Here is a 25,047-nt window from a genome sequence, read left to right as displayed (position 1 = left end):
TGACTTGCAAGATACAGGCAATTCTTATACAACCAGTAATAATTGTCCAACCTCTATTACAGTCACAGGTGTATAGCCTGGAGAACAGGCACCCTCAACCCAACTTGTCCATGCCAACCAAGTTTCCCTAATGAGCTAGTCAGAAACATGACAAGTCACTCCCTTCTTAGTTTTCTTTTGAAAGCACTCCGCAGGTTGGGTACTAGCATTGTTTCACATTTTGATAGAGAAAGATAATGAAGGAACTGCAACTCTCAATGATTATCTGGGAATACATTTCAAATTCTACAGAGATAATTTAGGAAATATAGTCAACAGCACTCTGAAATTTCTAGCTCTGGGTTTCTGAACATGAGTATGGTTGGTAAAAGGAACACACTGCCGTTAAGATGTAGTGGAAACAGATAGCCTCAGTGCTTGGGAAGCATCTAGACAAGCAGCTGAATTGCCTAAACACAGAGATTATGGATCTAATGTCAGTAAATTTGATTAGTACAGATAGGTACAAGATAGGCGTGGCTGAAAAGGGACAAAGGCCTTCTTTCTATACCATAAACCGCATCCTCACCCAATAGGCTACAGCTGTTCAAGGCAATATACTCACATGGCAAAACACAGTGTACTGAAAAGGCCAGCAAGTATTGCCCATCCTTGATCTGGAATCCATCATTATTTGTTCAATAAATCCCAGTTCACAGTAACTCTTTCTAAACAAAACGTAATCTTCTTTGGAACAGATGCAATAGCAGTAACTGAGGAATGTTTGTGCACTCCATTGGAGCTAAATGAGCATGCTACATCTCACAACACTAAGAACACACCCTGTGTTTTGAGATGTGCATCAAATCCATAAACTAGGAGATGGGGAATTGGCAGAAAACCATAAACTTGACTTGTCCTTGCAAGCAGCAAGCTTTTGCTTTTCTGGTTACTCTGAAAAACAGTGTTTATTACAGAATACAGTTGATTAGGTTTTGAGCTAAAGAATTTTTATAATGCAGTAAACAGCAAAACCTGCTTAAAATAATTTGGACAGGTATATTAAAAAGGTATTTGTATAGTTTATTTGAAACTTTATAAGACAATTGCACTCAATTATTTTGAGAATGTAAACAACCAATAATATTTGGCTAATTACTCAAAAGAAATCAATGGCAAACCATTGATGGGCACATGAGAGAACACATTGGGGTCAATAGAGAACTAGGAAGGAGGCATGAAGCCAATGGGATTCTTCCTTTTGGTGCCAGACGACCTGCTTAGCATTTACAGCCATGTTATTATTTATTCTTCTTTCTGCGTTGTGCACTTTAATGACAGTATATGCTCCTCCTCTCTTATCAACTGTTTAGCAAACTATGAAGGGCACACCCTCGATGGTATCAACAAAGTTTAACTTTGATGCCAGAACAGTAGTCACCAAAACATAAACAAATTTCTTTAACACACACAAAAGTTACATTGAAATTATAGGAACTTCTTTGAATATTACGGAAAGATCATTTGCACCAAAATTAAACTTGTTCCAGAACTAAAATTGCATTCAAAAAACAATACTCGTAGGTGAAGCAAAAAAAATGGAATTGCAGATGTTGAAATCTGCAACAAGGATAGAGAATGCTAGAAAAACTCAGTATGTCAGGTAGCACCAATAGAGAAAGAAACACATTACATGCTTAGGATTCTTTCGATAGAGCTGGAATGGTGAGGAAACAAGCATGCTCATTTCCAAGGAGAGCACGGGGTGAAGTAATTATCATCAAGGTAATAATTCAAAAAAAATCAGCAGTTGGAGATGAAAGGAGGAAAATAATTGAAACAGAAAAAGTTCAACATCAGTGAAGATTAATAAAATAAGTGGTTCTTGATATTGTTGTATCAATATTTTGTTGCAATGGCTTTGATGTACTCCATAGAAGGTGCTGTTCCTCAAGGTCACTTTAAACATCACTGAAGCAATGTAGGAGGCTGATAAGACATAGTAGAAGCAGAAAATTTAAATGACAGGAGAACGGAATCAGGATCAGCATTGTATAATAAAGAGAGGTCACCAATCTGCAATATCTACAGGAGACCAAAACTTGAGTACTCAATTCAGTGCAGTAAATTTGAGGAAGAGCAGGTGAATTGATGCTTCACATCCTAGATGGGCTGTTTGGGTCCCTGTATAATAGAAAAGGTAGAGTTAAAAGGGCAGCTGTTTCCATGGGAAAGTGGCAAGAAAAGAAGCATTTTGTGGAGATAGAATAATGAACCAAAGAAATCACAGAGAATGTTGATACGGGGACTGCCAATGTACTATATGCTGCGGTAAAACTCCAAAGGAGGCGATGATCATAAATGAATTGGAGTAAAAGATGACTCTCTAGACAAGCGTGATGCTCAGTACTCAGTGAAAACCAATAAAAGAGGCGACGTATGGTCTGGAGCCAGGATCTTCTGCACCTGCTAACTCCCCTCCCCAAATTCTCAACATAAATATTATATTATCTTTTAAAAAAATCTTAACCTTAAAAGAAATTAGATTCCCTCTTATACAGGGAAATTTTGTTATTTTAAAAGCCTATTTTTAAAAATCTATAGTTAACTGAAATCATGTCAATAGCAGATTTCTGTGGTTGTGTGGTCATCAAGGCTCATGTTAGCTGAAGAAGAGGAACAGCTTTCAAAAACATTCACCAAAAATTTCATAAATAAATCTGAAGATGAGGATGTCAACAGAGACGTTAATCCTATAAACATGAGACACATGGGGTGAGACTGGTCAGAACTAACAAAACAATATAGGTACACAGCAAATCTGGATGCCCCTAGATATTTGGTCAACAATGGTGTTCTAACAATCCAGCCAAGAAACCACCATATATGTCTCTGATTTGCAATTTCAAGGCAAAACCCTTTTCATTACAAAAATAAAATAAATATTAACTTACTGCCCACTCATTTAACCACTCCAGACACTTTTCTCTTTCTTCCTTTGTCTCTTCACTATACTTTTTTACTTGTAATTTTTCAGCCTCAACTCCAAGAACAGAATTCCTATCACACAGATCTGTCACACATTTCAATTTTACTTCCCTGATTATATTATGTAGATTATTGACATACAATCCCATTTCCCAATTGCTGTCCATCACGGGTGTGAAGGGGTCAGGCGTGGTCACCTCTACTAACTCTCCTTCCACTGGAATCCGCAGGTAATAGGCATGAAGCATCATACGATAAGGCTTGCTATCTGTCTTGAAACTGTAGGTGAAGTCACCCACTATGGGATGCCCCACAGAACTGCAGTGAACCCTCAGCTGATGCGTCCGACCTAAACAAAGGAAAGCGAGGCACATTGAAATAAGTCAAATCTGCAGACTTCTGAAAGAAAACACAGGCAAACTTTGGATTATACAAGGGTTGTGTTCCAAAGAAATGTCCACTAGGTGATTTCTCTCCAAATCAGAAATGCCTACTTTCTATGGTTACCCATATCATACTATTCTACATATATCTGTTACAATATTTCTATTTCATTAAATAATCATTTTAACATTACCCATAATGAAATACATATTCTATTCAGCCATTAACGAACAAAATAAAATATTTTGTTTTTATAAACTTGAAAAATGTTTTAAACATGTATGGGAGAATTTGCATAAAGTAGCATTTCCTTAAGTCAGGTTATTTATTCCTAAACAGGGAAACCCCTGTGAGGATAATGTCCACATCTTTAATCAATTTGTATCTCTAAATCTCTTTTCTTATATTTCCTTACCACACAGGCAGCCATTCCCATCAAGTATATCCTGGCTCTCTTTGCAATCTCTTTAATTCTGCTCTCTCATTTACTTCCTTGTAAATGTTTTTCTCACACATGGCACTTAATTCCACCTAATTCTTCTGCAAGCCACCTCCAAATGGATGAATGGAATGTGGGATGAAATGGGATATGAAACTTAAGCAGTGATTGGGTATTGGGATAGAATAGGCAAAATTTAGATAAACTCCACTAGAAGTCAGGATTGAACCCCAGTCGCATGAACTGTGAGGCACCGGATCAACCCACTGAGCCACTAATTCCTGCATTTCTAAAATATGGTGCCACTATGTCAAAGAGTGCATGTCCTTTGCAAAATATAGAAAAATGTACTTACTAATTTCTAAGAAATAGGTTTAGTCAGCAAAGGCCAACATTTAATGGCCTAAGAAGATCAGTACTTTTGAGTCGACATTTCTTGGAGTGAAGATATTCTGTGATGTTATGTAGCAAGTTACAAAATTTGACCCAGCAGTGATGATAAAATGGTGCTATACTACCAAAACAATGTCAGGATGGTATGAAACTTGCAGAAATTAAGTTACAGATGATCCTCCAGATGATGGAAATGGCAAGTCTGCAAAATTCAAGAAGCCACAGGAAGGTGTGTTAATGCATCTGTCACCACAGTGTAATGATGGCAGAGGGAGTGGCTGTTCTTGTAGATGTTCAGAGGACCAATTAAGTAGGCTGCATTGTCTTTGATAAATGGAGTTTTCTGATAATTGTTGGGGAAGCAGTTATTATGGAAAGTATTCATATCCTGCTATCTTGCTTAACTAATGGTTTTGGGAATCAAGGAGTTGAATAGTTTGCTGCAGAATATCTGCTGGGAGCTATTGTTTTATGTGGCATTTCTCATTAAGCATTTGCTGCTTGGTACACCCTCCAGATATTGGTAGAAGGATATTCAATCATGGTCATGAGATTGATCATGCCAATATAGAGCTGATTGGACTCTCTCACTCACAGAGGACATGTGATTACCAGGTATTTGAGATGGGACAGTTACTTGCCACGTAGCAGCCCATGCCAAAATATTGCCCATGGTTTGCAAAAATGTTTACCCTTTTACCCAAAAACTTTGGTTTGAATTAAACATTAACACAACCAACAAACTTTACTTCTAACCCAGTCAGAGAGGGAACCAGCTGAGAACCATGAAGACAAACAGTAAGCCACAGTGATAAGGGGTGAGGAGAAAAGGAACTGTATCCAGAAAAAGGTAAGATGACCAAGATTAGAGTCATAGAACACTACAACACAGAAACAAGCCCTTTAGCCCACATAGTCTGTGCTAAACTATTAACCTGCCTGGTCCAATTGATCTACACCTGAACCATACCCCTCCATCAATGTACCTAATAGAAAAAGCCTAACGTTCCCTTCTCAGACTGATTGTAGTCTGTAAGCCAAACTAATGTTCAATACATTTCCAGATGATCTTTTATTTTGTGTCTCTGCCAATATCCTGTTAGTGTGTTTTTAATTACCTTACATGCATTTCTGATGCCCCCAAGAATGTGTTGATGTACATTCCATGAAAATGAATTTGGAGAAGGGTAAAGAATACATGTTAAATGGAAGAACACCCAGAGGTATGGAGATGTAATGGGATCTTAAGAATCCATGTCTACTAATTCCTAGAGGTATCAGATTTGCAGATGAAGTAGTTAATAAAAACAAACAGGACACTGGCAGAATCATAAAATAAAAGAGGAACAAGATAGTGCTGGAAGTGTGCAGTTTAAAACATTAGTCAGGCCACAGCGAGAATACCCAGTGCAAGTTTGGTTATCACAATACAATAAAAGAATGTAGCAACTATGAGAAAGAAGAGATTCTTTAGGTGTGGCCATGGATGGAGAATTACATTTATTGGAAAGACTTGATATTCTGGGGCTGTTTATTTATTTAGAGATACGGCATGGAACAGGCCCTTCCAGCCCCACAAGTTGCGCAACCCACATATTTAACACTAGCCTAATCACAGGACAATTTACAATGACCAACTAGCCTACCAACTGGTACTTCTGTGGACTGAGAAAGGAAACTGGACACCCAGGAAAAAACCCACACAGTCATGGGAAGAACGTACAAACTCCCTGTAGGACACATTAGGATTGAACTCCAAACTTCGATGCCTGAGCTGTAATAGCATCGCGTTAACCATTATACATGCATGGCATTTTCTTTGGATCAAAGGAGAACACAGAATAGTACAGCATAGTAACAGGCCCATGATCAAGTCGAAGTAAATTAATTATCAAAGTTTGTATACAGGATATTAACATATGCTATCCTGAGATTCAGTTGCTTGAAGGCATTTACAGGAAAATCAAGAAATCAAGCTAATTAAACTAGTAACAAATGCCTAAACTAATCCCCTCTACCCACACAATATTCATCTTTATCAATAGAAGATTTAAGAGTCTTTCAAATCCTCCGCTGCATTTGTCTCCACCACCACCCCAGTAAAGTGTAGGTAAGTGGTAAAGATCCATTTCCCCTTGCCGATCAGCAGCAAGATTTAGGTGATTAAGTAGAGAGATTGGAAGAGAGGCGAGTAAAAATACTGAATGAAATGTGGAGTCTAGAACTCACTGCCTGAAGCAGAAATCATCTAACAAGTCCTCTGTGGAGAACTTGAAGATCCGTGGACCTGTAAGTGGGAACTGGAATTAACTGGCTGCCCTGGACAACATGTGGCCAAATGCCTGAATCTATGGCAATAACTTCCATGATTTCTATTTCCACTATGGTGGTTGCGTCTTGATATCTTCAGTCTGTACATGGGGCATACATTTAAAGTAAGTGGTAAAAGGATTAGAAGTGACTTGAGAATTCCTTTGGCTCTAGATCTCCACAAATAAAGATCCAAAATAAAAGTAAGTTGAAGTAAGTCTTTGTCATCATATCATCTGAATAAATACCATACCACGGATTCCTGCTAAAATTGAAGTTAATAGGCATCAAATTAAACTCCATTGGTTAGACTTATTCCAATCACAAACCACATCAGTGTGATTGTTGAAGGCCATTCATTAGAACAGCAGGATTTCTTCAGGATAGTGTTCTTTGTCCAAGACTCTAATCACATGCCATTGTTAAACTGATCTAAGAAATCTATGACTTTACAATCCTACAAACTGCTCTGCAGACAAGCTGTCTCATTTTCTTTCTGTAGCCATGTTGACTGAAAGGATGATTTATGAGCTTGACTTTGGTAGGTTATTGCAAGGTTAATCTGCAAGAGAGCTCTCCCACATTGGATATGTCCTTGGATATTTACAAGGAGGATTTTAACAGATGAGTATCTATCTGTTGTATCCAAATCCAATACCTTGGTTACTCCAGCTTGTCCATTTGGTTTCATTATTATTGTAACTTCTTATTGCAATGTTTTGATATCTGAAGACAGTCAGAAGTCAGATAAGACCAGTTTTCCTTCACTAAGACACAATTGAGATTTTAGAACAATCTGATAACTTTGTGATACTTGAACATTCACTTTTCTGACCAAAACTTATTTATTGTTTTCACAGGACTTTGCTTTGACTCTTACATATGAGCTAAAATTTTAGGCAGTATTACTAACCTGTTAATGGTTGGAGGAGTACTTTTGTAACTGGATCTCCACTGTAGAGACCTCTTTCCAGAACAGTCAGCTCAGTCTGACAAGGCTTGGGATTTTGACAACCTTTATACAATTACACAGACATAGCTAATTTAAAGACCAGTTTCTTTCACATAAAGCCTTAAGGTAGATGCATTTATATTTAATCTGTAAAATTAAAACCCCTCGTCCCAACACAATGGTTAAAAGCAGAATTCTAATTTTCCCAATTATTCATATTCTGGAGATTCACTATTCTGATTTGGTGAATCTATTAACAGATTATTTTCTTCTTTGAGCCTCATACTCTTCTAATCTAGACTTCTTCATTTTATCCAAACTAAAGTTGAGACAATGCACCTTCTGTAATCCTTCTCCTGCCTCCCTCTCTTTCTTCCCTTGGGATTTTAACACCCAAGGATAAGGTTGCCAAGTCTTTGCTTTGCTCACCAACTCTTGCAAGCTGTTAGCATCTTGCTCTAGATGCATATTAAGTGCCAGATGTAGGAAAACCGCAATAGGAGAAAGGAAAGAAATTTATAATAGAGCAAACATTTGATTATTAATTCTCAAAGAGATGGGAGAGATCTAAGTGAATCTTTTGCATCTGTATAGAGTCTATCAAACTAAGGCAAAATAGCAGTGAGGTCATAGACTGTATACGATTACAGACAAGAAGGTGTTTGCAGCCTTGAGGATGAATAAATTCCCCAAGACCTGACAAGGTGTTCCCTCAGGCCAAGTGAGAGGCTAGTGTAGAAATTGAAGGACTCTAGCAGAGATATTTAAAACATCCTTACCAAAGGGTGTGGTATTGGAGGATTGGAAAATAGCTAATATTGTTCCATTGTTTTAAATAGGCTCCAATAAAGCTGGGAGATTATAGGCCCGTGAGCTTGACATCAATAGTGAGTACGTTTTTTGGAAGGTATTATTCGGAACGGGATATATAAGTACTTGGATAGACAGGATTTGATAAGATATTCTCAACATGCCTTCCTGTCTAACCAATCTTATAGTTTTAAGAGGACATTGCCAGGAAAGTTGATAAAGGAAAGTAGTGAATGTGGTCTACTTGGGAGGTTGATCAAGAAGATTTAGTGCTTAATGTTCAGGATGAAGGAGTAAATTAGATTCAACATTGGCTTCACAGAAGAAGCCAGGTAGTAGGTGGTTGTTCTCTCTGACAAAAGGCCTGTGACTAGTGATGGTCGCAGAGATTACTGATGGGTCTGCTTTTTGTCATCTATATCAACAATCTGGATGATAGTGTGGTAAACTGGATCAACAAATTTGTGGATGACACCAAGACTGGAGGCATAGTGGATGGCTATCAAAGATTGCAACGAGATCTGAACCAGCTGGAAAAATTGGCTTAAAAATAGCAGATGGAATTTAGTGCAGACAAGTATGAGGCTTTGCACTTTGGAAAGTCAATCCAGGGTAGGATTTACACAAAGAATGGTGGGCCACTGAGAAATGCTGTGGAACAAAGAGATCTGGGAACACAGATCCATAATTCCTTGAAAGTGTCATCACAAGTAGATGGGGCCAGAAAGATGAAGATATCATAAGATTGATAGAGTACAGAGAAAATTTACAAGGATATTGATGGTACCTGAGTTATATGGAAAGGTTGAATAGGATAGAACTTTATTCCTGGGGCATAGGAGAATGGGGGGTATGGTGAGGAGGGGCAGATTTGATAGGGGTATATAAAATTATGAGTCGTAGATAAACAGGGTTTTTCCATTGAGGTTAGCTGAGTCTAGAACCAGAGGACATAAATTGAGGGCAAAAGTTTAAATATTTAAGGGAAACATGAGGGGAAACTTCTTCACTCAGAAGGTGGTTGGAGTGTGGAACGAGCTGCCAGCAGAAGTGGTAGATGCAGGTTCGATTTCAGCATTTAAAAGAAATTTGTAAAAGTACATGGATGGGAGAGCCAATGGTTCAGGTGCAGGTTGATGGGACCACGCAAAATAAATGTAAAAAAAAATAAATGTTCAGCACAGACTAGATAGGCCGAAGGGTCTGTTCCTGTGCTGTAGTACACTCTGCCTCTGACTCTGGTCTTTGCCTTTCTAAAGATAAGCAGTCCTGTTCATTTAGCATGCTGAGATTTTATCAATTTCCAATTAATTCTGTAGCTGTTGTACTTGTATACTTTACCGGGCATTCCTTCAGTACACATCATGTGTGTCATTCCTTTTGTTGTATTTTTACCAATTGCATGATTTATGGTCATTCTGTCCAAAGAAATGTGACCTCTGACCTGCAGCAAAGATCACAGTATTAGATTGTGCATACAACCCTTATTCCAAGACCCAGTGGCAAATCTTAACAATGTTATAGACTTTACAAGTTTACTTTAATTATGGCCACTCTCTTTGAAGAACCTAGGGAAACAATTGCAATGAAAGCAGTTAAATGTAGTTCAAAGTTAGGAATTCTGTGTGCATAGAAAATTATCAAAGAGACAAAAGAGACAAAAGAGATCAAGCTTTGTATATTCAATAGTCATGACAAGATGTCTTATAGCAAACATTCAAATTCTGAGCAATGCTCAGTTTTAGGTTGGAGTGTCGGCAATCAGAATACAAGTAGCGAGAGTCCAAAATAAAAAGCAAAATCTAAAGATAATTATAAAAAAACACTGTAAGTACTCATTAGGCCAGGCATCATGTTAAAAATATGTTCTAGAAAAGTAAGTAAACAAGTTAGTTTTCATTTGCAGAGTGGGTGGGAAGGGAGGAGTTGAAAGTATAAAAGGAATACCTCAGGTTGGGCGAAGCCAGGGTTGCGTAAGAGTTTCTGGTGTCTATGAAGTTATCTGGTTGATCAATTGTGAAAAGTCAGAGAGAGGAGAGGAAACAAAACAAGAAAATGACACGAAATTGAACTTGGAGCTGTTGCTGAAATATAAATGCAAGGCAAGTGTCAGAAATGCCCAGCAGGTCTTCCCTTTTGTTCTTTCCATCACTGCCCGCTTAACCCAGCAAGACATCTTCTGGACTTTGATAAAGAATCACCGACAGACACTTTTACTACTTCTCCGTCTTCAGATACCGGCTGACATGCCGAATACTTGAAACATTTAAAATAAAATTTATTTCCAGCATGTTGCTTTCACATATTTTGTATCAGTCTTTGTAGTGGAATTACTAAAAGCATTCCAAAACCAGCAAGGTACCACGGGCCAAAGATTACGTGTCAGGTGCCAGTTTTCAGCTTGACCCTCAGTGTTGTCTTGGGTATGTGGGACCCTTCAATAACGTCACCATTGGAAATAGTGTTCCAAAAAAAAAATCAGAGAGGATCAAATCGCTTGAATCTGATGACTTTGCATCCTCTGGTTCAATGGGAGGTTTCAGGGAGTAGCTTTCGTAATTCAACCCCCCCCCCCCCAGGTTCTGGAAAGGTTCCACAGATTAGAAAATGTCCAAGATAACATCTCCATTCAAGAAAGAACAAACAGAGTAACTAATTATTCAACAGTTATCAAAACTGCCTGGAATCTATTAGGAAAGTTATAAAGAGCACTTAGACTATCATAACATGACAATTAAGTAGACTTATGGTTCTAGGATTTATTAGGTGGGTTGCTGGGTGGTGTGGTTCATTGGGCCAGAAGGGCCTGTTCTGTGTTGAATCTCTAGGAAAAAAATTTGAAAAATACATCATGAGTAACAAATTTATTAGATTCTTGGCGATATATAACCAGCAGGATTATCCTATGGAGATAGTCCTTGATATCAAAACATTTGATCAAATGCAGCATTCAAAAACACAGAAGAAAAATGCGAATCATTTCAAGGGGTTCTTAAGGTCCATACTGTACATGGTTATCAAGTTTATTGAGGGTAGTCCATTCAAAACTACTCAGTTATTGAAGGGTCCCACATACCCAAGACAACACTGAGGGTCAAGCTGAAAACTGGCACCTGACACGTAATGGAAATGACACACAATGGCAACATTCAACAAAAGAAGTCGAACCAACTCTAAAACAGAAACAGAAAATGCCAGGAATGCTCAGCACGCCCATAAGATCATGAGACACAGGAGCAGAATTAGGCCATTCAGTCCATCGAGCCATTCCATCACGGCTGTTCCAGGATCCCACTCTACCTCATACACCCGCCTTCCCGCCCTATCATTTGATGTCCGACCAATCAGGAAACTATCAGCTTCCACCTTAAACATACCCACGGACTTGGCCTCCACTGCAGTCTGTGACAGAGCATTCTACAGATTCACTACTCTCTGGCTAAAAAAAAAATTCCCCTTTATCTCTGATCTAAAAGGTCACCCCTTAATTTTTAGACTGTGCCCTCTCGTTCTGGATACCCTTACCATAGAAACATACTCTCCCCATCCACCCTATCTAGTAATGATATCCCCACACTTTCTTCCAAATTCTAGTGAGTACAGGGCCAAAGCTGCCAAATGCTCATCATATGTTAATCCCTTCATTCCTGGAATCATCTTTGTGAACCTCCTCTGGACTCTCTCCAATGACAACACATCCTTTTAGAGACATGAGGCCAAAACTGTTGACAATACTCCAAGTGCAGCCTGATTAGTGTTTTATAAAGGCTCGGCATTATCTCTTTGCTTTCATATTCTATTCCCCTTGAAATAAATGCCAACATTGCATTTGCCTTCTTTACCACAGACTCAACCTGTAAATTAACCTTCTGGGAGCCTTGCATGAGGATTCCTAAGTCCCTCTGCACCTCTGATGTTTGAACCTTCTCCCCAAATAATAGTATGCACTATTGTTCCTTTTACCAAAATACATTATCATGTATTTCCAAACACTGTATTCCATCTGCCACTTGTTTACCCTTCCTTCCAATTCTTCTAAGTCCTACTGCAATCGCATTGCTTCCTCAGCACTACCTACCCCTCCACCTATCTTCGCATCATCTGCAAACTTTGCTGCAAAGCCATCAATTCCATTATCCAAATTATTGACAAACAGTGTGAAAAGTAGCAGTTCCAATACTAACCCCTGAGGAACACCACTAGTCACTGGCAGCCAAGCAGAAAAGCCCCTTTTATTCCCATTCACTGCCTCCTGCCTGTCAGCCATTCTGTTTTACATGCCAGCATCTTTCCTTTAATGCCATAGGATTTTATCTTGTTAAGCAGCCTCATGTGTGGCACCTTATCAAACACCTTCTGAAAATCCAAGTAAATGACATCTACTGCCTCTCCTTTGTCCACCCTGCTTGTTACTTCCTCAAAGAACTCTAATAGATTTGTCAAGCAAATTTCCCTCTACAGAAACCATGCTGACTTTGACTTACTTTATCATTAGTCTCCAAGTACCTCAAAACCTCATCCTTAATAATAAACTCCAACACTTTCCCAACCACTGAGGTTAGTCTAACTGGCCTATAGTTTCCTTGCTTTTGCTTTCCCCCCTTCTTAAAGAATGGAGCAACATTTGCAATCTTCCACTCTCCTCCAGGGCCATGCCAGAATCAAGTGATTCTTGAAAGGCCATAACCAATGCATCTGTTATCTCTTCAGCTCAGGTTACATCTGGGGGAACACAGATCATTATAGCACAGTACAGACACTTTGGCCCATGACGTTGTGCTCAACATTTAACATAACCCAAGATCAATCTAGCCTTTCACTCCCACATAGCCCTCTATTTTTTTTCATCCGTGTGTCTATCTAAAGGTTTCTTGAATGTCCCTAATGTATCTGCCTCTACCACTACCTCTGGCTGCATGCTCCATGCCCTACCACTCTCTATATAAGAAACCTGCCTCTGACATACCCTATACTTTCCAAACAACACATTACAGTCATGCCCCCCCCCCCCCACATTAGCCATTTCTGGTCTGGATAAAAGTCCGACTGTCCACTCAATCTATACCTCTTATCATCTTGTACACATATTAAATCACCCCTCATCTTCCTTCTCTTCAAAAAGAAAATCCCTAGCTCACTCAACCTAACCTCAGAAGTCACACTTTCTAATCCAGGCATAATGCTGCTAAGTTTACTCTGTACCCTCTCTAAAGCTTCCATATCCTTTCTACAATGAGGTGACCAGAACTGAACACAATATTTCAAATGAGGCCTAATCAGAGTTTTATAGAGCTGCAACATTACCTCATAGGTCTTGAACTCAAATCACCTGACACACCCTACACTTCTTAAACACACTATCAATTTATGCAGCAACTTTGATGGATCTATGGACATGGACCTTAAGATGCTTCTGTTAAGAATCCTGCCATTAACTCTGTATTCTGCCTTCAAGTTTGACTTTCCAAAGTGAATCAGTTAACGCTTTTCCATATTGAATTCCACTTCTCATCCCAGCTCTGCATCCCATCAATGTCCCATTGCAACCTGCAACAACCTTCTACACTATCCACAATTCCATATCTGGAACCTTACTAACTCACCCATCAAATTTGTCATCCAAGTCATTTATAAAAGTCACAAAGAGCAAGGGCCCTTTCCAAACACCACTCACCTCTAGGCAGAATGCGCTTCATCTACAAACACCCTCTGCCATCTGTGGGCAAGACAATTTTGAATCTAAGTTTCCCTGGATCCCATGCCTCTGGACTTTATGAATGTGCCTACCACAGGGAACCCTGTCAAATGCCTTACTAAAATCTATATACACTGCATCCACTGTTCTGTCTAAATCAAATTATTTTTTTCACTTGCTCAAAGAATTCAATCAGGCTCATGAACTCCAACCTGCCCCTCACTCAGCCTTGTTGAATTTTCCCAATTAGACTTTGCTTCTCCAAATGTTCATAAATCCTGTGTCTAAGGATCCCCTCTTTTGTTTGCCCATCACTGACGCATGACTCAATAATACATAATTCCCTACACTGTTTCTTGAACCAAGCTATAAGTTTTGCCACCCTCCAATCCTCTAGCACTGCTCCTATGGCCTGTGAGAACACGAAGATTATCACCAAAGGTGTGACAATCTCTTTTCTCATTTTCTATAGCAACCTGGAGTATATCCCGTTGGCCTCAGGAACTTATCTACTCTAATATTTTTCAAAAGCTCCAGCAAATTCTCTTTTTTAACATCAACATGCTCTTATATATCAACCTGTTTCTACATTGACCTCACCTCCGTCAAGGTCTCTCTCACTGGTGAATACTGAAGTAAAGTACTCATTAAAGACCTCCCCTAACTCCAGGCATGTTTCCTCTTTTATCCCCAATATGTCCTACACTCACTCTGGTCATCCTCCTGTTCTTCATGTATGTATGGAATGCCTTTGGGTTTTTTTACTCCGAGTCGCCAATATTTTCTCATGTCCCTTTCTAGTTTTTCTAAGCCGATGCTTACGATCTTTCGCGGCTACCTTGTAACTCTCAAGAGCCCTGTCTGATCTTTGCTTCCTAAACCTTAAGAAAGACATTTTCTTCCTCTTGACAAAATGTTCCTCATCTCTTGTCAACTACGGTTCCTTCACCCTACCATCCTTTCCCTCCCTCAATGGGACAAACCTAATCAGACCCCTTCAAGTGCTCACTAAACAATTGACCTGTCTAGACACTGTGTCAGGAATCCTTTCTGGACACACCCAACAAATTCCATTTTGCTCTAAGGAGGTGCCAATCAATATCAGGCAAGATGACATGCCAGGTTGCTCAGGCTCCCCCCGTCACCTCATGGGTCTTCAGAGCCTCTATTGAACTGCCACCCTATCTTCCCCGAACACCCCAAAGCTTCCCCCTCCTGTGATCCACTGACAAAGGGGGCGCAGACCTGCTGAGGCCAGGCGGCAACTCTTAGATCCTTCTTCCTCCTTGAAACAGACCCCACTGTGGACCATCAGGCCACTGGCTCCCACACCATCAAATCTGGACATTTCCCATCCACTGCCACCAAACTCATCATTCCTTCATGTGCACTCCACGTTTCTAACGCTTAACCAAGATCCACAAATCCAACTGTCTGTGTAGGCCCATTGACTCAGTCTGCTCCTGCCCCAGTGAACTCGTGTCTGCATACCTCGACTCCATTCTACCCCCCTTGGATCAGTCTCCTCCTACCTACCTACATTCACAGCACTTCACATACTCTTGATCTCCTCAACAACTTTCAATTCCCTGGCCCTGATTTTCACCATGGACGTCCGGTCCCTAAACACTGCTACGCCCCAGCAATAAGGTCTTAAAGCTCTTGGCTTCTTTCTTGGCAAAAAGACCCAAACAATACCCCTCCACCACCAGCTTCCTTCATCTGGCAGAACTTGTCTGCACCCTCAATAATTTCTCACTTGGTTCCTCCCACTTTCTCCAAACTCATGGGGTAGTCATGGACACCTGCATGGGCCCCAGCTACGCTTTCCTTTTTGTTGGCTGAGTGCAATAGTTCCAAGCCTTCCCAGGTAATTCTCCACAACTCTTTCTGTGCTACTTTGACACTGCATTGGTGTTCCTTTATGCACCCATGCTGAATTCTTCAATTTAATTCACTTTGCCTCTAATTTTCATCCTGCCCTTAAATTCAATCAGTCCATTCTGACACTCCTCTCTCCCCCTTTTCAATCTCTCTGTCTCCATGTCTGGAGACAAACTGTCTACAGATATTTTTTATAAACCTTCGTTTCCCAAGATTACCTTGATTTTACTTCTTCCCGCCCTGTTTCCCTTTTCTCAGTTCCTTTGTCTCTACCACATCTGCTCCCAGGATGAGGCTTTCCTATCCAGGACATCAGAAATGTCCTCCTTCAAAGAATGGGTTCAAAGAGAACCCCATTGTCTTCCTCTACCATTGACACTACACTTCATCACATTTCCTCCATTTCCTGAACATGTGCACTCACCTCATTTTCCTGCTGCCCTAAAAGGATAGTTTTTCTATTCTTCACCTACCACCCCATAAGCCTCCACATCCAAAACATATTCTCTGCATCGTCTACTAACTTCAACAGGATACTACTACAAAACACATCTTCACTCCCCCCAACTCGCCGCTTTCTGTAGGGATCACTCCCTCTTCAATTCCCTTGTTCATTCATCCCTCCCCACTAATCTTCTCCCAGGCACATATCCCTGTAAGTAACAGACCTTCATACTCATCTCCTCCCTAACCCCCATTCAGAGCCCCAAACAGTCCTTCCAGGTAAAGCAACACTTCCCTTGTGAATTCCTTTTGAGGTTGTCTATTGCATCCAGTGCTCCCGATGTGAAAGCCAACATAAATTGAGGTACCACTTTGTCGAGCACCTCTACTCCATCCACCAAAAACGGAATTTCCCAGTGACTAAACATTTTAACTCCGACCCCCTTTCCCATTCCAACATGTTGGTCCATGGCCTCCTCTAATGCCATGATGAGTCTACTGTCAGGGTGGAGGAGCAACACCTCATATTCCATCTAGGTAGCCTCTAACATGATGGCATGAACATAGATTTCTCCTTCTGTTTATTTTCCTTTTCCCCTCCCCTCCCGTCTTTTTCTATTCCCCATTTTGGCCTAAAATCTCTCTCCTCACCCCCTATCATCCCTCCCATTGGTGCCCTGTTTCCACTCTTCTCTCCAATCAGATTCTTTCTTCTCCAGCCCTTTACCTTTTGCACCCACCTGGCTTCACCTATCATCTTCCAACGTCCACCTTCTCCTCCTCCCCACCTTTTCTTTCTGGTATCTTCCCCCTTCCTTTCCAGTACTGAAGATGGGTCTCAGCCCAAAACATCAACAGTTTATTCACTTTCATAGATGCTGCCTGACCTGCTGAGTTCCTCCAGCTCTGGGTTCCAGCATCTGCAGAATCTCTTGTGTTTAGATGAGATGAAATCACTCATGATAATAACCCCGTTAGTTTTGTATTTTGTGACTTCACAATCTATTTTTTCCTATGTTCAATATTCAATCTATTTTTCAGCGAAGAGAAACAACATTGATGTCTCAGATCAGAGACCATTCAAAAGAATGAAGGAGCCAATAGAAGCTTGTCAAGCTGCAGAAATGGTGGGGGCGATGAAGATCTCTGGAAGGGTAAAACTCGCATGATAAAGCTATAAACAAGTTTAGCTGCTTAATGAATCAATGAGGACAATTAGAGAGTGAAAACATGACAAAATCCGCAACAAAAGAATTGGGGGGGGGGGGGGAATGTTATAAAATACAGAACAGCAAAACAGATCCAACAGGTGAAATTGAACATGTCACCCACTACCATAGAGAATAAAAAACAGGGAAACAATAGCAGGCAGATATAATGTTACAGACTGAAAAATTGAGTTATTCAAAGCTGTCAAATTCAATATAGAGTCCAGGAGGCAGGCTTCAACATGCCAAGCTTGAAAAGGAGGTGTAGTTCCTCAAGTTTCTGTTGGGCCTTATTCTGACAGTACAGAAAACCACTGACTTTAAGGTCAGAGTTGGAGGGGAAAGGGGAATTAAAGTGGCAGGGAGCAGGAAGCTTGAACCTCTGCAGTTTGAACATGAGTGATCACTTTATTGAATACCTATCTATGCAACACACACAAAATGCTGGAGGAACTCGGCTGGCTAGGCAGCATCTAGGAAAAAGAGTACAGTCGACATTTCAGGCTGAAAAGTAGACTGTACTCTTCTCCTAGATGCTGCCTCGCCCGCTGAGTTCCTCCAGCACTTTGTGTGTGCTGCTCACATTTCCAGCATCTGCAGATTTTCTCTTGTTTGTCACTCAGTCTATGTTTGGTGTCTCCAGGGTGCACGAGACCAAAAAGTGAACACTGATGACACTACTGAGTCATGTCTGTCCCTATTCCTATACCAGTATGATGTCAAATCTTAGGCAATGATCATATTGAACAACCCAGATTAAGATAACATCTACAATTAAACTATTCTTACAGATTTTCAAAGGAACATTTGGTTTGTTAATTTGTTACAAAAACACCCACTGCATTACTGTTTTACTGGTTTCATAGGTATTTTAAGTCACATGTACCAAGGTAGAGACTAAGAAAGTTACAAGTGGTCTAGGTACATTCTCCAGAAAGCCTTCTCACGGGTAAAATGGCAATTCCAGACTGCACTTGAATCAATGAATGATGCTTGACAGCTGTGGTAGGACTTGAATGCCATCATGGACTTAGAAAGTTGAATCAAGCAACAGAGGTGACAACAGGGCTTTGCTTCTAGATGAGCTCAATGCCTTGTATTCTCGCTATGACAATCAAGCCATAACAAACTCCCACGGCCCTTGGTGATCCTGTGATTTCAGTTTCTGAGGATGATGTTCAAGCAAGAACCCACGAAAAGCATACTTGGCCTAGTACCAAAGAGCTGGCTGGAGTGCTCACTGAGATCTTTAACCTTTTGCTTCAGCAGTCTGAGGTCCCCACCTGCTTCAAGCAGGCTCCAATTATACTGGTACCTACAAAGAACGTGGTAACCTCCTCATAGACCATCGGCCAGTAGCACTTACATCCACAGTGATGAAGTGTTTTGACAGGTTAGTGATGAAAGATACCAACTCCTGCCTGAGAAGAGAGTTGGATTCACTCCAATTTGCCTACCAGAGAAACAGGTTAAAGGAGATGCCTTCTCATTGACCCTTCATTCAACCCAGGAACATCTAAACAGCAAAGCCCATACATCAGGATGCTCTTTATCAACTACAGCTCAGTATTTAAAACCATCATCCTCTCAAAACTAATCAATAACCTTCAGGTCCTTGGCCTCAATATATCCTGTGCAATTGAATCCCTGGTTTCTTCACTTACAGACACTAGTCATTTCAGAATGGCAACATCTCCTCCACGATCTCCACCAGCACAGTCTCTGTGCTAGTCCCCTGCTCTACTTGCTTTACGCTTATGAATATGACTAAGCCCAGCTGCAAAGTCGTATTCAAGTTTTCTGATGACAGCACTGTCATTGGCCAAATCAAAGATGGTGACAAATCAGCATATAGGAGGGAGAATGAAAATCTGGCTGAGTCATGCCATAACAACAACATCTTACTCAATGTTAGCGAGATCAAGAAGCTTAAGGAGGACGATATCAGTGGTCTATGAGCCAGTTCTCATCGGGGGAAACCAGAGGTGGAGAGGGTCTATAACTTTAAATTCCTTGGTGGTATTGTTTCAGAGAATCTGTCCTGGACCCACCACGTTCTTCTTAGACACCAGAATAATTATGAAGAAAGCACCTCTACTTCCTTAGAAGCTTGTAAACATTCGGAATGACATCTAAAACTTTGACAAACTTCTATAAATGTGTAGTTGACTGGCTGCATCACAGCCTGGTATGAAAACACTATGTCCTTGAATGGAAAAGGCTACAACAACTAGTGGATATAGTCCGGTCCATCACAGGTAAAGCCTTCCTCACCATTGATCACAGCCACACAGAGCACAGTTGGAAAAGAGGAGCATCTATCATCAAGGACCCACACCACCAAGGCCATGCTCTCTTCTCGCTGTTGCCATCAGAAAGATGGTACAGGAGCCTCATGACCCATACCACCATGGTCAGGAGCAGCTACTACCCTTCAACCATCAGGCTCTTGAACCAGAGAGGAGAACTTCACTCGCACCATCACTGAACTGTCCCCGCAACCTATGGATTCACTTTCAGAACTCTTCATCTCATGTCCTCAATATTTATCGCTTGCTTGCTTGCTTGCTTGTTTGTTTGTTTGTTTGTCTGTTTATCTATTTATTTATTTATTTATTTATTTATTTATTTATTTAAAATTCTTTTGCATTTTCAGAGTTTGGTGTCTTTTGCACATTGCTTGTTATCTGTCCTGTTGGGTGCAGTCTTTCATTGATTCTACAGTGTTTCTTGGATTTACTGTTTATGCTCGCAAGAAACAGTAATTTCAGGGTTGTACATGGTAGCATACATGTACTGATAATAAATTTACCTTGAACTTTGAAAAGCTTGTCTTGCTTTGTGTTCATACAGATCAATTCATTACACGTTGTATTGAGGTAAGCAAGCAAGCAAGCTTATTTGTATAGCACTTCTCAAACACAAGGCGATTCAAAGTGCTTTACATTGAACAAAATATAAAAATTAAACATCAAATTTCAGACAATATGTAAGAAAATAAAACTACACAAGAAATAGATATTATAAATAGAAGTCATTGTCCAAGACATTCTAATTAAAAGCTATGGCGAAAAGTAAAGTTTCAGGCCTTAATTTAAAAGAACTTCAGATCCTCTTGAAGGTTATTCCAGCTATGTGGAGCATAGTAGCTAAAAGCTGGTTCACCATGTTTAGTTTTGACCCTGGGGACAGTGAGCAGACCCGCCCCAGATGACCTGTGAGCTCAGGAAGGTTCACAATGCAGCAGGAAATCGGAGATGTATTTTGGCCCTAGACCATTTGGTGCTTTATAAACCAGCAGTAATATTTTAAAGTCAGTCCTCTGATAGACAGGAAGCCAATGTAGCGATCTGAGAATTGGAGTGATAAGTTCGACTTTCTTGGTGTCTAGCAGCATAGTTCTGAATAAGCTGCAGCTGTCTTTCTTTTTACAGAGACCTGTGAAAAAGCCATTACAGTAGTCAAGCCTACCAAAAATAAAAACATGGATGAGTTTTACCAGATCTTACCGAGACATAAGCCCATTAACTCTCACTATATTTTAAAGATGGAAGTAGGCTGACTGCGTAAATGTCTTAATGCGGCAGTTAAAACTTAAGTCGGAGTCCATCACAACACCAAGGTTTCTGGCTTGATTAGTGGTTTGTAACGACAAAGATTCTATGTGTGCCTTGACTTCTAATCATTCTTTTTTTGGCACCACTTTCAGTTTTCTCTTTGTTTAACTGGAGGAAATTTTGGCTCATCCAATCAGTGATTAGTTCAATACAGTTTTTTTTAGTGACTGTATGGGACCATAGTCACTTGATGACACTGTTATATAAATCTGAGTGTCAGCCGTATAATTAAATTAAGATACTTTGTTGCTCATCATGATCTGAGCTAGAGGGGCATGTATGTGTTAAACAGAAAAGGCCCGAGTATGGATTCTTGAGGCACTCCGTGTGTATGTGACCAAACAAAAATGACACAACTCCCAAGCTATACAAAATAGTTCCTGTCCTGGAAATATGATTTAAACTGCTTTAGGACTGTAATGGAAAGTCCAACCCAGCTTTCCAGTCTCTCCAGTAATATGCCATGTTCAACGGAGTCAAAAGCAGCACTAAGATAAAGTAAGATGAAAATTGAAATTTTATCATCATCATGGTTTAAGCAGATGTCATTTATAACCTTGACCAGAACAATCTCAGTGTTATGGTGTTGTCGAAATCCAGACTGGAAAACATCCATACAGTTGCTTAGTGTCAAAAAGCTATTAAGTTGCTGATAAACAACCCTTTCAATGATTTTACTTAATCATGGCAAGTTTGGTATAGGCCTGTAGTTATTAATTACTGAGGCATCTAGGTAGTACAAGATAGAACAATAACAGTGACACAGTGAAGTGTACTAGCTACAGAGACAGAGCAGACAGTAAGGTGCAAGATCATAACGTGCTAGACTGTAAGGGCAAGAGTCCATCCTATCACCCTAGGGAACCATTCAACAGTCTTATTGAATGGTCAGGAAAGAGCTGTTCTTAAGCTTAATTCTATACGTGATGCACCATCAATAACTTTCTGAGATGTGAGGAGAGATATAGGCTTTTATTGGCTGGAAGAAAGAACAAGCAGCAATTGACCACCACACTGCATCCTGGAGACTGAGGCCGGGGCTGTGTCTCCAATCGCCTTTATACAGGGGTCTGTGGGAGGAGCCACAGGAGCAGTCAGCAGGGGGCGTGTCCAGACAGGTATACGTAGTTCACCACAATATGCTTTCAGGCTTCTATCCATTCTGCCCAGTTGAAGAGAGAAGAGAGAATGTCTGGGGTGGAGTCTTTAATAATGGAAGCTGCCTTCTGGAGGCAGCAAGAAGTACAGACAGAGTCCATGCAGGGGAAGCGGTTTTTGGCGATGTGCTGACTGGTGTCCACAACTCTCTGCAGCTTCTTGCAATCACAGGCAGAGCAGTGGCCACATCAGGACATTATGTACCCAGGCAGAAGGCTTTCTATGGCACATCAAAAAAGATCAGTCAAGATCAACAGGAGACACGCCAAATTTCTGCAGCTCCCTGGGGAAATTGAGGTGTTGGTGAACTTTCTTGACCATAGCATCTACATTGTAGGACCAAGGCAGGCCATCTGTGATGTTCACTCCTAGGAACTCGAAGCTGTCGACCCTTTCAACCTCAGGATTATTAGCGGGCCAGGTGATTTCCGCTCTCCAGAAAATTGATCTCGTGCCTGCAAAGTGACTGTGGGCTCAAGGGCACAGGAGGTTGTCAGGGTGGGTGGTGATGTACCAATCCCCTTCAGTTCAAAACCTGCATTGAATGCATTAGGATCATCTGCTTAACTGGAAGGTTTGTGCTGTTATCATCGATGCTGCCTGGACTTCCATAGCCTGTTATAACATGCAAGTCCTGCTAGAACTGACAGCTATTCTGTGACTCAACCATGGATTGCCAAAACCAAATGTCTGTAAACATCCTTATAATCGTGCTTGTCGGATACGAAGTACCCCCCCCCCCACCCCACCCCAGCTTTTTATTAGCAGGCTTGCCCGTGCAGAAGTTACACGTTCTTCATCTGGCAAATCAACTTTGTAAGTCTCATAAAATTAGGTACTGAACATGATCTCCTTGGTCAAGGGAAAAATATCTGGAAACTTGCAAACTAGAAAAATTATTTAGGAACGTGAAGCCCTTAGAGTTGCTCTGTTCTTTTACTGTAGCTCTACAGGTCAATTATTTAATAACAAACAAAATGCTGGAGGAATTCAGCAGGTCAGGCAACGTCTATAGAGGGATATAAAGTTGAGGTTTCAAGTGGAGACCTTTTATCAGGATGGAAAAGAAAAGTCAGCATGGAAGGGCAGTGGAGAGGAAGGGAGCATGAGGTCAATCCAGCTGAGGGGGTGGTGAGGTAGGAAGGTGAGGGAGGGTCAGTAATGTGAGAAGGTGGGAGGTGATAGGTGGAAGACTGAGGAAGAAATCTCATAGGAAAGGACAGAGGACCATGGAACAAAAGGAAGGAGTTTGGAAAGCAGACAGAGAAAGCTGAAGGTGATGGGCAGGTCGTGAGGGAAGGGAAGGTGAAAAAAAAGGGGTAAAGGGACCAGAGGGATAAGGGAAATGAAAAGGGGGGGAAAATCAGAAGGGAGTGATTACCAGATGTTAGAGAAATTGATTTGAAGTCATCAGGTACATAGTACCAAGATGGGATGAAGTGTTGCTTTTCCAGTCTGCATTTGGCCTCTATGTGACAGTAATGGAGACTGTGGACAGATTTGTCAGTGTGGGAACACTAAGTACATTTAAAATAGCTGGCCATTAAGAGATCCAGGCTGTCGCAGAAGATGGAGAGAAGGTGCTTGAGGAAGCAATCCCCAATCTGAGTCAGATCACAGATGTGGCTTGACCTGCTGAGTTCCTCCAGCATTGTATGTGTGTTTTGAAAGATTACCCTGTCAAGTTGCAGTAAAAGGACAGAGTAACAGTTGGGGCTTTACACTACTAAATTTGTTTAATTTGCAAGTTCTCTCCCCTGATATAGAGCACACTGCTCCGAGAGCAACAGATACAATAAATGACACCACACACAGAATACAGAAGTAACTCAGCAAGTCAGGCAGCATCTATAAAGGAGAATAAGCAGTCTATGTTTCAGGCCAAGACACTTTACCAGGACTGGTCAGTGTCAAGATTTCCAGCATCTGCAGAATCTTTTGTGTTTACAATAAATTACAGCAATGAATAATTATTCTCTGATCTGACAATACAGCCACCTAGTGGCAGCAACTGCTTACTGCAATATTTCCAGCATAGATGGAAATCATTAGACAGGGATATCGACAAAACAAGATCAAAGGGAGGCATGAATACTGAAAACAGGAACAAGAGTATGTCATTCAGTCCTTAAAGCCAGCACCACCATTCAATATGACATGATTGATCATCCAAATTCAAATGCCTTTTCTTTCCATCTCCTTTTCTCTCAATTACAATTTATAACTCCCCTCTCACCCTTTCTGACTATCACTTGTTTAAACCCAGAGATTGCTGCTCTCCCCAGGATAGCAATAATCACCTACTAATCTAAAATAATTGTGAGCATTGCAAATAAATAAAGTACTGCAAAGGTAGGGACCAAAGTTTAAAGTATTTCTGTCATTTCACAACTAGTTGAAATTTGTTTTAAAATGCATACTTTAAATTTGGAATTGAATGGTAACTGATTTTATTGTTCTGCCTCCAGAGGTACAATTTGTTTTGTATGCAGTTCATTTTGTACAAACATCACTTCTTTTTCGCAAGCTTTTTTTTTACATTATTTCCTGTGTGGGTTAATTTGGATTTTAACTGTAGAAAAATATCCATCTCTATCCACTCTTTATTGTCATTGAATATCTGTGAATCTTTGATATTAAGTTTGTCATTCATCGCTACTAATCTATGGTGTGCCATGAGTTCACGCTAGCTCACAGCATAGGTACAGAATGTCGCATGTGTGTATTACTTTTCCAATGCTGAACGTGAGAATAACCAATAATATTCTATTCAGGTGCATGACGAA

General features: G+C 40.5%; 1 protein-coding gene across 2 annotated transcripts in view; it reads right to left on the bottom strand.

The window, feature by feature from the left end:
* Positions 1 to 1,566: 1,566 nt before the first annotated feature.
* rpusd1 (RNA pseudouridine synthase domain containing 1) overlaps positions 1,567 to 25,047 on the bottom strand; it is a 34,674-nt gene continuing 11,193 nt past the window's right edge. For both annotated transcript variants that reach the window (XM_059979546.1, XM_059979545.1), the window contains 3 exons: positions 9,597 to 9,699; positions 7,407 to 7,508; positions 1,567 to 3,316 (listed from right to left, as the gene is read on the bottom strand). In XM_059979546.1, the coding sequence (XP_059835529.1) occupies positions 2,925 to 3,316; positions 7,407 to 7,508; positions 9,597 to 9,699 (597 nt within the window). In that variant the 3' untranslated portion in view covers positions 1,567 to 2,924. The remainder of the gene's footprint in view (positions 3,317 to 7,406; positions 7,509 to 9,596; positions 9,700 to 25,047) is intronic.

This window comes from Hypanus sabinus, chromosome 9, assembly GCF_030144855.1.
Source record: "Hypanus sabinus isolate sHypSab1 chromosome 9, sHypSab1.hap1, whole genome shotgun sequence".
NCBI classification, from domain to species: Eukaryota; Metazoa; Chordata; class Chondrichthyes; order Myliobatiformes; family Dasyatidae; genus Hypanus; species Hypanus sabinus.
This window is presented reverse-complemented; position numbering and strand designations above follow the sequence as displayed.